The 12,895-nt window shown below is 39.8% G+C and overlaps 2 protein-coding genes and 1 long non-coding RNA gene across 5 annotated transcripts; 2 read left to right on the top strand and 1 right to left on the bottom strand.

The window, feature by feature from the left end:
- Positions 1-41: 41 nt before the first annotated feature.
- LOC135673197 (serine/threonine-protein kinase Aurora-1) lies at positions 42-3,464 on the top strand. Of its 3 annotated transcripts, XM_065181997.1 has the most exons (10): positions 80-202; positions 288-336; positions 717-830; positions 1,090-1,236; positions 1,325-1,420; positions 1,690-1,785; positions 1,856-1,952; positions 2,045-2,162; positions 2,806-2,878; positions 2,988-3,464. In XM_065181997.1, exons 3-10 carry the CDS (start codon positions 777-779, stop codon positions 3,087-3,089), a joined length of 783 nt encoding a protein of 260 aa, XP_065038069.1. In that variant the 5' UTR covers positions 80-202; positions 288-336; positions 717-776; the 3' UTR covers positions 3,090-3,464. The 3 variants fall into 3 exon arrangements, with proteins under 3 accessions (XP_065038067.1, XP_065038069.1, XP_065038068.1); XM_065181995.1 differs by lacking the exon at positions 288-336 and having other exon boundaries at positions 42-202; XM_065181996.1 differs by having other exon boundaries at positions 109-336.
- Positions 3,465-3,782: 318 nt separating this feature from the next.
- Positions 3,783-8,608, top strand: LOC135673199 (deSI-like protein At4g17486). The gene is made up of 4 exons (XM_065181998.1): positions 3,783-4,176; positions 7,700-7,987; positions 8,093-8,173; positions 8,273-8,608. Exons 1-4 carry the CDS (start codon positions 4,029-4,031, stop codon positions 8,401-8,403), a joined length of 648 nt encoding a protein of 215 aa, XP_065038070.1. The 5' UTR covers positions 3,783-4,028; the 3' UTR covers positions 8,404-8,608.
- A 1,880-nt stretch (positions 8,609-10,488) lies between these two features.
- LOC135673200 (uncharacterized) lies at positions 10,489-11,305 on the bottom strand. Its single transcript, XR_010513259.1, has 2 exons — positions 11,158-11,305; positions 10,489-11,074 (listed from the first exon to the last, which is right to left on the bottom strand). It is a non-coding gene; the product is annotated as an uncharacterized LOC135673200 (long non-coding RNA).
- Between the last annotated feature and the right edge of the window lie 1,590 nt (positions 11,306-12,895).

Below are 12,895 nucleotides of genomic sequence, written 5' to 3' on the forward strand. Positions count from 1 at the left end.
GCTGGGCCCCGCGCTTGCTCTTTCTAAGAATCTGACCGTTGCAGCGTAGTCTCGCTGACAATTCCCAACCTCTTCTCTCTGGATTGCGCGAGGCGAGGACTCCACCCCTTATTTACTCGCCTTGTCGATCTCGAACTCGTCGATCTGCCCCTCCCTGCATCACCTGATGGCCGTCGCCGCGGAGTCGCAGCAAGAAGAGAAGGTGATCTCCGAGAATCTTGAGAACCCTGGTGTTCCGAACGATGATCGTTTGCTGAATTAGGGCTGTATCTTCTCCTTGCCATCAGATGCGCAATTCTCGTCTCTTGCGGCTTGACCTCGTTCGTGGAAATCTAGGTCTTCGAACTCGAACAAGGACTTTTTCTTTCTTGCTTCCTTTATGGTTTCTCCCTTCTGATTCCTGCTGTCGGCTCAAGCAAATCTAGGGCTTTTTTTTTTTTTTCTTTTTATGGTTTTTGATATAAGGCATTCTAGTGATACAGCCACAAGGCAACGGATTCTTTTGCTTGTTGTTAACTCGATATCGTCTGAAACATACCAATTACAGGGACTATCATCTTCTCGAGGATGGATTAGAAATTGTTGCTTTCTTTCCTGATCTTTTTAGGCGATAATTGTTTTGGCATGATATGGATTGAAATTTTCCAATCACATGTGAGATACGGAGCATCAGAGCTTTTGCATGGTTTGATCTCACAAATGGTTGCCTGTCACAGTCTCCTTCAAAGGCTTCAGCGGTAGAAAAACGATGGGCGCTTAATGACTTCGATATCGGAATGCCTCTCGGAAGAGGAAAGTTTGGCCATGTTTATCTTGCCCGAGAAAAGAGGGTATGAACTACAAGATTTATTTGTCCGCTGATTTAGTTTATTGGCTTCCTTGTCATACTAATAAGCATATCATATATGTTTGGTCTTTTCTCCTGCTGAAAAGAATAATCAAGGCTTGCGATTTTCATGGCATGAAGCTTGAATTTTGTTTCTATATGATCAATCCTGCTCAAACGCAACACGAAATCCCCCCCTTTGTTGTCATGGTGTGATATTTTTTTCTATTACAACTAACTTCAAGTATCGAATTGCAAACCAGAGCAATCATATTGTGGCACTCAAAGTGCTCTTCAAGAGCCAGCTCAAACAATCTCAAGTTGAGCATCAGCTACGGCGTGAAGTCGAGATACAGAGCCACCTCCGGCATCCGAATATACTACGCCTATATGGTTATTTCTATGATCAGGTTCAGCCACTTTTGGAAAGTGTTTCACTTTAGGAGTTGAACCCTGTTTTGCCACCTAAATTGACGTAGCCTTTTCTTTTCATTACAGACTCGTGTTTACTTGATATTAGAATATGCAGCAAAAGGTGAAGTTTACAAGGAACTGCAGAAGTGCAAATACTTTAGTGAAAGACGCACTGCCACTGTGAGTTCTTGTAAACATGCTTAATTATATTCATTTCTATATCAGCTTTACAAGTTATGCAATGAAAAATGCCTTCTAGTCATTACCTTCAATTTTGTTCACCTGATTTAGATGGTGTGTTGTGCATTAATAATTAATTAGATGGTGTGTTGTGCATTAATTAATTAATTAATCTGGACCTCCAATCTTTAAAATTACATGTGCAAATATGTTACATCAGACAAACTTTATGCTGATCATTTATGGTTATTTTGTTCATCATTCTGCAGTACATTTCATCTTTAGCACAAGCTCTGATATACCTCCATGGGAAGCATGTGATACATAGAGATATCAAACCAGAGAATCTTTTGATTGGACTCCAGGTAGATTCTACTTGTTCTTGTTACCTCAGGACAAAGTTTGAAATGCTTATGAAGTTGAACCTCTGTTCAGGGTGAGCTGAAAATTGCAGATTTTGGGTGGTCAGTTCACACATTCAACCGCAGGCGGACCATGTGTGGAACGCTGGATTACCTTCCACCTGAAATGGGTATGCCAACTTTTATCATCAGCAATTTCTGCTATAAATTTTGCCTCAAAAGTTCCTTAGGTGCTTTCCCTGCATTTTTTGTTTTTTTTCAGTGGAAAGTGTAGAACATGATGCCAGTGTGGATATCTGGAGCCTGGGCATTTTGTGCTATGAGTTCCTCTATGGGGCCCCCCCATTTGAAGCAAAAGAGCATTCAGATACATACAGAAGGTAAGCAAACAAGATATGCCAGGTTACAGATACCGTGCTTAATAGCTAGTACTGGATATAGTATCCTGTTTGTTGATCAAGAGGAAGCGCTTTTGCTTAGTGGCCTAGATTCTATATATCCTAAAGCCGTAAATTGCTTCCAAATTACCAAGAGATCTAATTTTAGATTTTCTTCATACAGACTTCTTTTCCGTAAGAAAATGAAGGATGCTCTTAAAGCAGTTGGATTATCCGTACCTTAGTATTGAGTTGGAAAACTCAAGTTATTGAATTTCTCAACTTTGTTAAATTTTATCATGTCAACTCTCATTTGAGATGTTGCTGATCATGATTTTTATTTTCTTGCATGTGCAGTAACTCTCTTTGTTTTTTCCTTCATCAACTAGCATAAAAGGTCCCTATCACTTCAAGGATGACAGACACCTCATATTTTTCAATGACAATTTTTAAGAGTTTGATACGTTGCTGTTGCTTCCATGTGACAGCTGATGTCCTAAACCACATAATTTCCAATCGTAGATATTAGAAGTTATGTTAACTAATTTATTCAAGTAATCTTATTTATGGGTTATCGATTATTTAGAAGATTGAAGTTACTTATGTAATACTAACGTTACCTGGGCTGTTCACATTGTTGATGTAGGATAGTAAAAGTTGATCTCAAGTTCCCCTCGAAACCGATTGTTTCTCCTGGTGCAAAGGACCTTATCAGCCAGGTGTTTGATGATCTTCTTATGTTTTTCCCTGCCGCCTTGTTTCGTTTTCAGAAACAACATAATACATATTTGATTTACTATCCTCAACGTGGGCATACATCCTATGCAGATGCTTGTCAAAGATTCATCACAACGCCTTCCTCTTCACAAACTGCTTGAACATCCATGGATAGTGCAAAATGCAGATCCTTCAAGTGCCTACAGAGGCTGATTACCACCGATTTGCATAAAGGAAATCTGAGCCAAGAGAGGATGTGACGCATTAACGACTAATGACCTCACCAAGGACAGCATGAATGTGAATCATTACCAACTTATACCTTCTGATGTGTATTGGCAGATGAATTTGTCTGCTTGTTTTCTGTAGGCAGTCTAATATCGCGTAGTCGAGTGTGACAAAGCTTTTGCTTCTCTTTTTCCTCTGAAACCTACTTCACTTCTCTTCGTTGCTTTTGACAATCTTGCAATTTGTAATTAGATTTAGTTTTCAGCAGACCATGAGTTGTGTGTTATCTCACTGTTTCTGTTGTCAACATTTGCCAGACAAACATTTGAAATTACATTGTCTTGATAGTGATGAGGTCTATCAGCAACGTTGGGAGCAATTGTTTGTGCTATATGTGGATCCTAGCCACTCTCTCGTGGCAAGTATTAGATGAGCCATGAAATCATTTTAAACATCTTATGACTAAGAAAGATTTGTCTGATGAAAGCAGCTTTCCAACGTCGGTCTCCGTTAGCCGCCGTCAATAAGAAAACTCGATCAGGGCCAATTAATTTCCAGTTTATTTATATATATATATATATATATATATATATATGTGTGTGTGTGTGTGTGTGTGTGGCCCGTGAGTGTATATATCTATACAGACACAGATATATGTCACGCTTTTAGTTATTGCCACCCACGTTTGTTACCCTGTGCGGCTGCTATCGTGGACCAGCGGCCTCCGCTTCCATTATTGGGGGATCGACCCGACCGCCAGCTCTAACCACCTCCATCCAAGCCCGAGACGAAAAGAGAGGGGAAGAGGAGAGGTGAGAGATCGCCGTCTCCCTCTTCTCTCATTTGGAGCTCTCGAGAAACCCTCCCCTACCTTGTCTGGGATCTCTGGGGTTTCCTCCCCAGATCCATTCCCATTCCCATTCCATGGGTACCGCCTTCTGTTCGGCGGGTTCGCCGTCCAATGGCGAGGGCGTCACCCTAACTCCCGTGGTATTGAACGTCTACGATCTCACCCCCTTGAACAACTACGTGCAGTGGCTCGGCATCGGCATCTTCCACTCCGGCATCGAAGGTGAGTTGGTGCTCCTCCTATCTTCCAAAAAAGTTCTCAATTTACTTTATTTCTTTCCAGTTAATTGTAGCGTGTTGCTGGAATTTGATGGATTGTTTCGGATTAGGCATCGGAATCTTGTAATTGATATCGAGATCGAATGGTTCAGCGGAACCCTTCTGATTTGCGTGGGCTATGTTTTATGAATTTGATTTTTTTTTTTTGCATTTTATTAATTTTAGTTTTTTTTTTACCTTTATTTATGATATAAAGCAACTAAATTTTATTTGGAGATCTTAAGTTTCATATTAATGTTAACATGTTGATGTGGAAATTGTCACTGGTAATAAATTTTCTTGTACTACGTTACAAGTACTCAGTTAACGCATGAAGTTGTAGATTGACAGTTTCATGACAGTAAGCTCCTTAAGCAACCATGCCTCATATGAAAAACCAAGTCTAGGATAATGTACATCCTTACAAATGTAATAAGGTTGGGCCAAGTCATCATTCCAACCCCTCGTGTGATCCTCTGAGTCATTAATGATCTTACTATGTTTAATGAATATTGAATCAGGATGATTTTTAGATATGTGACACCAGTGTCAAGCTTTTCCTGAAGAATCCAATATAGTTGAGATGTGGCACATGTATCTGTTGAATCTCGGATTTTGATGATAAAGTCAATTGTCATTTGGTTATCTAATCCACATGTGTCTGTTGGGAGATGACACTTTTGAGCTCCAAATTCAAATCAGTTGGGGGCCTATATAAACCCCACCCTTTCCTGCATGAAAGGATACCGAAAGCTTGTATTTATTCTGAGAATTTGAGAGCTTCAAAGTGTTGTAAAAGGCTAGAAGTTCTTCTCCCTCTTATCAAGATTCAATATGCAAATATACAAATTTAAAATGTTTTCAAGCTAAACACATTTCCTACTTTCATATTTGAAATGAAGGGTAGCTTTAGCCAAAAAGTCTCTCATTTTAACTACGATTAACTACGATTTTTGACATTGCTCGGAGATCGAGCTCAGGCGGTACCATCGCTTGATAGGGGCGGTACCACCGCTTGATTTCGCTCGGAGGCCAAGCTTCTGGGCGGTGCACCGTAAGATTAACTCCCCCTATCTATATGTCATACTTGAGATAAGTCATTCTTGAATTCAAAGCCTTTGAAAATAGAGGTTGCATCGTAAGATTAACTACGATTTTTGACACTTTTCCTAGCTTGAAAACAAATTATAGAAATGGTATCATAAGACTTTTTGTTTTCAAGCTAGGAAAAGTGTCAAAAATCGTAGTTAATCTTACGATGTAACCTCTATTTTCAAAGGCTTTGAATTCAAGAATGACTTATCTCAAGTATGACATATAGATAGGGGGAGTTAATGTTAGCTCCGTTATCAATTAATTGTCATCATCAAAAAGGGAGAGATTGTTGAATCTCGGATTTTGATGATGAAATCAATTGTCATTTGGTTATCTAATCCATATGTTGAGATAAGTGTGCAGGATTAACTACGATGGCAGTAAAACATGCAGCAGGTGTTGCGCCGGAGTCAAGACCAAGATCACGTTGCGGGTTCGAGAGTTCGACGGAACTCCGGACGGTCATCGGAGGTTCTGCGGGAACAAATCCGAGAAGTCCAAGAGCTTGCCAAAGAAGCTCGTCGGAACTCGCTAAGAGGATCGTCGCAAGTCCAGGAGTTTGCTGGAAGTCCGCCAGAGCATCACCAAGGGTTCGTCGGATGTTTGCCAGAAGCTCACCGGAAGAAGCGATTGACGCACCGGAACACGAGTTGCAGTATTAACGTCTTAAATGTCGTAGTTAGCATGAAGATTAAGTTAGGAATGAGAGGTGATCCCATTAACTTAATCTGGGGCCAATTGGGCCCTTGACAGACCCAAATTGGGCCGAATGGATCAGCCCATTCGGACCTAGATTTCCTGGCCGGCGGTGGCACCGCAAGGGTCGACGGTGGCACCGCCCAGAAGCTTGGTCTCTGAGCAAAGTCAGGCGGTGGTACCGCCCCTGTCAGGCGGTGGTACCGCTTGAGCTCGGTCTCCGAGCAGTGTCAGGCGGTAGTATCGCCTAGTTCTGGCGGTGGTACCGTCAGGACCCCGGAAATCCGGGAGATGACACTTTTGAGTTCCAAATTCAAATCAGTTGGGGGCCTATATAAACCCCACCCTTTCCTGCATGAAAGGGTACCGAAAGCTTGCATTTATTCTGAGAATTAGAGAGCTTAAAAGTGTTGTAAAAGGCTAGAAGTTCTTCTCCCTCTTTTCTTCTAAGTTTTGATCATTCAAGAGAGGAGTGAAAATCTCTAAGGGTTGTCTCTTAAGCCCGTCAAAAGGAGTAAAGCTGTAAAAGGGTGGCTGGCCTTTGCCTACTGAAGGAAGGCCTTTAGTAGACGTCGGTGACCTCATCGGAGGAGGAAGCCAAAAGTGGATGTAGGTCAAGATTGACCGAACCACTCTAAATCTCGGTTTGCATTTATATTCTGCTCTCTATCTTAACTGCAAACTACCTCCGTTGCTTTACTTCAACTATACTTTTGTTTGATCTTAAGTTGAAGAACTTTCCGAAACGGTTTTCATCGAAAATACTTTCATCGTACAAACGTCGTTTTAAACCAACGAAAGTTTTCCGCTGCACTAATTCACCCCCCCCCTCTTAGTGCTCTTGATCCTAACAGTATCATGGATATGTGTGTATATATTTAATAACTAGTTTGGCTGATTTTAACTTCACTTCAAAGGAGATACTGTGCAAAACTCAATTTTCATTTCTCATGTATTGTATTAGATGTGTAATACCCCAATCCAGTACCAGATCACAAGGTAAGCTTTACATCAATACCAAGTTACAATCTACCTTGAATTATCTTTTGAGGTATCACTCGCATAGTTTCAGGCTTGAGCCATGACAATATGATTGTGACAACGTCATTATATGTCAAAGTGAAGAATCAAGGAGTAACTTGAATTCATCTAAGATGGCTGGGAGTGCGGAATTCTGACACAATAGAGACTAAAATTTGAAAAGTTTGTGGTACTTATTAGGATATTATGATGGACCTAGATCATGGAGCATATGTCAGACACCATCTTGAATATCCATTTGTTATTAGAAGCAGATCTTTTTTTATATTACTTATTTGAAAAACTAGATCCAGACTTGAAATGATTCTAAACTGGGGCTTTTAAGTTCTGGTCCAACATACACCTTGTAAGAAGTAGTCATTTAAGTTAAATTTTGCATTGGACATTGTTTGCATTTTGCATGCTGTGACCTCTTGAACAGGAACAATTGCAGGCCAGGGTCAACCTGGTGTGGTCTGATATGGCTAATCTAGCTTTGTTGTTATGAGGGAACCATCCTAAGTTAATTGCAAACTGATGCTACAGAACTTGTGAAAAATAATAATTATCCTTTTAAAAGCTCATTCTTCATGAAAAGTTGTTTGTGATTGAGGATTGAGCTCCTCATTATGATATGTTCATGTGATTATCATTCACATTTAATTGCTTCAATACAGTCCATGGTTTGGAGTATGGATTTGGAGCCCATGATTTCCCTACAAGTGGAGTATTTGAAGTGGAACCAAAGACCTGTCCAGGGTTTCTCTATAGATGTTCCATTTTGTTGGGTCAGACAACTATGCCACCGGCTGAATTTCGCACATTCATCGAAAGCATTGCCACAGAGTACCATGGAGACACCTATCACCTGATTTCAAAAAATTGCAACCACTTCACAGATGATGTCAGTAAGAGACTGACAGGAAAACCGATCCCACAGTGGGTTAACAGGCTCGCTGGACTAGGTAATTTGGTATTATTTCAGTTTTATGTGTTTTGTGCCTCTAGAATCCAATTTTCATATTCTTGAAAGAGGCTTTTAATTTTAATGATCCAATTTGGCTTTTTAGGTGCCGTTTGTAATTGTCTTTTACCAGAAAGTCTCCGGTTGCCAGCTGTCAAGCAGATAACTGAGTACCAGGGTTTATCAGGTTTGTTAAGAAATCTGATCGAGATATCTATGATGTATAGAGAAAGATGATGTATATTAGGTGTATATCCATTCTAATAACCTTTTGTTTTTAACTCAGAGGATGGGTCGGAGTCCTTTTCAGTTGTCACCACAGCCACACACGATCCTCTAGAGAGTGATGATGCAGATCAAGACAGACATCTTTTGTCTGGTGGGGAGCTAAGCATTGTGAAAGAGCCTTCCAGGTGAAACTTTGTTAGCTATACTAAATCACTAGACGGTGCAGTATCCCTTGATTGTGGCCCCGTGGCACCTTAATATGTTTCTGTAATCTTGCAGCAACATGATTCTTTCTTACCCTGTTTGTATATTTGCTTCTATGGGGCTCTAGCCTTGTACACCTAGTGATGTTATTCTTGATTTTACTCTGTGATTTGCTAGTCATTCTTCGTCAGCTTTTGTTTTGGTGGCAGAATATGAAACTGATGTTTTGTGGAAGTGTCCTGTGAGAAACTGAGAATTTACTTTGTACTCACATCATTAGAAACTTTTTTCTTGATTGTTTTCAAATGTTCTTGGAGAAAATGATAATTCATCAGCTTATAGCAAATCCTCAGTTTTGACAAGAGTGGCACTTCTCTGGGCAATATGCAGGGGACTTCCCACGAACTTGAGGTATTTTGTAAACTGACCCATTCTTTGTTCTTTTCTTTGGATTCATAAATGCATACATTATGTCAAATTGAGTTATTTACTCATTCCAGATGACATGGTTCATAATCCATGTGTACTTTACAAGGACTTCAGTTCATTTTCCTCTCTGTTCATTGGCATGCTATATTAGTACCCTTGCAACAGATGTTTTGTCAACCTTTCTTGGCCGATGAACTATGAAGCCCTCTCCCTTAAATGTTCTTTTACTTGACTCATTCTTTTAGGGACAAATGAGCTGATCAAATAGCAGTGGCATGCCGAGAGTAGACACTGGTTCTAGACATGTTATTTCTTCCATTACTCTCTCAAAGTGCCCAGTCTTTTTAATTTATGTTGCTTTCAACTATTTCTTCTGCCTTGCTGATTGAACTTTTTCTTTTGCAGATGCAGATTTGTAATTGTTTCCATTTTTTCTTCCCACCCACCCCTGAGAATAAATCACAGCTAAATAATAGAACTGCAGTTTCCACAACCCCATTTGGTGGCCTTCATAGAGAACTCATCTCCAGAAACTAATCATTGTACGATGTAGAATTACATGCAGAGGCAATGTTATTAAATCTAAACAAGATTCTTAGTATGAGACATCCCCAATCCTGCCAGTTTCATATTTGTAAAAATTCCTCAGTTTTCCTTGTGTCCAACAGCCGTCTTTATTATTATCTTACAATTCAAGAACGTGTGCTGTTTCCAATTTGATATTGGTCTCCCTTTGTGATGAAGAAATGATGCAAAATTCTGCATTCTGATCTGATCAATGCTGTGTTCCGTGTATCAAGCAACAATGTCTTAGATAATAGTAAAACGTACATAGGATTTTTTTTATTGGGCGGACTGCTCGAAGAGATTCTTTCGATACTCAAGTTAATTTTAATACTCTAATTAATTTTAATATAGAGCAAAAATTTTAAATGATCGATTTCATATGAAATACATATGCGACATAAAAAGTCTTGATCAAAGCAAAACTTATTATTATTACTATTATTTATTTTTAAAATTATGTCCATATATATATATATATATATATATATATATATATTGATTAGTTAAAAACTGGGACCCGCACTTGATTAGGCGAGAGATGTAGACGGGTAGGTTGCGCAAGTGTTTCTCTTATCTCGTTACTATTTTTATCTTGTTTTGACGTGTCCAAACCACGTAATCCTGCCTTTTTTGTCGGGCCATCAACGATGGGATCCACTACGGACGACAATGATCAAATCTACACGCCACAAGCTGTTATGTCTTCGTCATCGTCACCGTCACCGTCACCGTCACCGTCGATCTCAACTCAGGACTACTCTCCACAATTCGTGATGCATCGAGGGGCTTTTCTGTAAACTTACTCCTCGCCGGGCGGGCCTAAAGCTCCGCTCTTTTTTCTCGCTTAGATCGCCGCCTAAATCGGCGGATTCCGCTTTTCGAATCGCAATCTTCTCCCTCGGGGGTTCCCAATCGATCAGCAACTCAGTCGACTCGATCGGCACACGATCTTGGAACGCTCGATCTGTTCACTGCGACATCGATCCCATGGAAGAGGGCTGCGTGTTCTCCCTCTCGTTGGAGTAGCTATTGTTCGAAGAATCCTGATTGAGCAGACGATGAACAAAATCTCAGTTTGGTGCCATTTAATTGTTTCTTATTTAGTAAATATTACTTGCATTAACCGCTAATCAGGATGAGGAGTTCTGAAACTGTACATCCGAAATGGAAACCATGCGTTCTTGCTGAGACGATTATATACATACAAGCAACTCTCTCTCTCTCTCTCTCTCTTTCGGGAGTTATTGATGGCGGAGAAAGCAAGATGGGGAAGCCTCAACCCCGAGAGCTCGCTTCTTCTTCCTCTTGTTCCGGGTCTTCGAAATTGGGATCTCCGGAGTCCACGGCTCCCTTCTCCATCTCACCGTACTCCGCCTTGATGTGCCTCTGATCGCCGGCCCATGTGAACTTACCGCCGTGCCCGCCTTTCTTGGGCTCGCCGTTCATGCCAGTGGCCGATCTCCGGTCCTTGCGCGCTCCCTGCTCCGACTTACCGTGGCCCCTTACCCCCTTCCTTTCCATCAGTCTCCCTTCGACTCTTCCTTCCACCCACCATTGCCTATTTATATTCATCATCGGCTCGAGTGCGTTGTCCGTGGGAACACGATAAGCAGGAGCGGATTCGGAGATCACAAGCTTTCGGACGGCCAGCGAGCTGTTCCTGTTGTTGGCGAAGCTTAGCTTGTTAATTCCTACGAGGAATCAGAAAGGCTGTGAGGATGGGTCAGAGAAGATGACGTTTACCGGAGAGGGGAGAGGATAAGAACGACGAGGTGAGCCCATAGGAACTGTCGATGGATCATTACAGCGCCATTGTTATGGGGTGGAGACAAGCACGGTGGGTTGGTCATGTGCTGTGTTCTGCCCTTACTTTGCTGAGGGGAAACAAACTAAGGACACTACTAACAACTTGCATCATTTGGATTGGAAGAGTCAGCAGTTAGGGTACATAAAAATTCTCAAAAATAAAATTTTTAAGTTAATAACGTAGTTGTGACCATGTAATTTTGAATGGTATCGTTTGATACGGACGGTACCGGTCCGACAATATATCGGTACGTGGACCATGGTTATCGGACGGATCATACTACAGTTCTATAATATACACTGTACCAATGTTATAACGATGAAGAAATATTTAAAATTATTTGGTACGTTGGTACTATACCGTACCAAACCGAAATAACGATACGATACGATATTGTTTATTTTGATTATGACATTTAGTAGCTCCCTTTGTTTAACGTCAAATCATACCTTTTCAGTATTAAGTTTTTCTTTTAATATTTAGCTATGCAAGATCCATCATTTCAGAATAATAAATGGGTAGATTTTAACATTTCCCACCATTCTTATCCAAAAAGATAGAGCTTTTTTTTCTTCTTTTCATATAATATCAGGCTTCATATTTACCTTTTCTGTTTTTCTTTTTTTTTTCAATTAAACACCTTGAGGCAGAAAATATACTGTTTATTTTGGTACAAAATTCCCTTCTCCAGCGTGAAGATAATAAAAACGAATAAATTTTATGCTTCTTAATTTATTTATATTATATTATTGAGATATACTCTATATTAATGAATGCTGAAGCATTCCTTATTAAGAAAGATATTATTAAGAAAAATAAATTATTATAAAATTATTATAATTATCTCAATATTTTGATATTATATTATTATGATTCTATCAATGATAAAAATCATGATCTCCTAAATTATAAAATAATTTAATGAATAATTTATATTTATTATTAATTAAAATTATATAATTATTATATTATTATATTATATATATTATATATATATATATATTTATATATATATATATTTATTTTTTTTTTCATACTCACTATCAATAAAAATTAAACAAATGATTTCTTCTCATTCCCCACATCAATGGCCCCAAGTCATTGAAGGGGAAAACTGATGTCATAGTCTGATGCTTTAGCACCACTCAAGTGAATTCGTTCTCCATGTTCTTCCATTATCTCTCATGCTTTTTCCAAAGGTCACTTTTTTGGCCCAGCCAGAAGACACTGATAACCTCACAGATCACACTTTCTAGTGGTCAAGTAAAAGGGAATAAGATGGAAGAAACAGGAAGCTTTGGACCCATTAAATCTCAAAGAGGCAAAAAGCTAGATTCTTGAGCACTACATATCTACCAACTCCCAAAACTCACCAGAGCTGCATCAAACCTTTAGCCTCCTTTTCACCGTCACCGAATACAAAAGCATTGCCAATTAATGATTTCACGACACAATCTTGTGTTGTTGCAAATCACTGAAGAACGCATCAATTCACATTCATCAGAGAACCCTGCCATCTCAAGCTGCTTTGCTGTTGGAAGGGTTGCAGAGGGCTCTGTTATCATTCAGCCACTGCAGACATACTGATGCTGATGGATATCTTGGAAGGACATTCTTAGTTCCAGTCTCTGTAACAGCTGCAGAACTCCACCGAGTGGGAGCGGGATGCTCTGT

This window comes from Musa acuminata, chromosome BXJ1-5 (genome assembly GCF_036884655.1).
Source record: "Musa acuminata AAA Group cultivar baxijiao chromosome BXJ1-5, Cavendish_Baxijiao_AAA, whole genome shotgun sequence".
In the NCBI taxonomy this organism is placed as follows: Eukaryota; Viridiplantae; Streptophyta; class Magnoliopsida; order Zingiberales; family Musaceae; genus Musa; species Musa acuminata.

What these genes read in the sequence shown, in the direction of transcription:
- LOC135673197 (XM_065181995.1), top strand. Translation starts at nt 167, where the DNA reads ATGGCCGTCGCCGCGGAGTCGCAGCAAGAAGAGAAG. An exon ending in ATCTTGCCCGAGAAAAGAGG is followed by an intron (nt 831 to 1,089) that starts GTATGAACTACA and finishes ATTGCAAACCAG; the next exon opens with AGCAATCATATTGTGGCACT. An exon ending in CATTCAGATACATACAGAAG is followed by an intron (nt 2,163 to 2,805) that starts GTAAGCAAACAA and finishes TTGTTGATGTAG; the next exon opens with GATAGTAAAAGTTGATCTCA.
- LOC135673199 (XM_065181998.1), top strand. Translation starts at nt 4,029, where the DNA reads ATGGGTACCGCCTTCTGTTCGGCGGGTTCGCCGTCCAATGGCGAGGGC. An exon ending in CTTCCACTCCGGCATCGAAG is followed by an intron (nt 4,177 to 7,699) that starts GTGAGTTGGTGC and finishes GCTTCAATACAG; the next exon opens with TCCATGGTTTGGAGTATGGA. An exon ending in TAACAGGCTCGCTGGACTAG is followed by an intron (nt 7,988 to 8,092) that starts GTAATTTGGTAT and finishes TTGGCTTTTTAG; the next exon opens with GTGCCGTTTGTAATTGTCTT.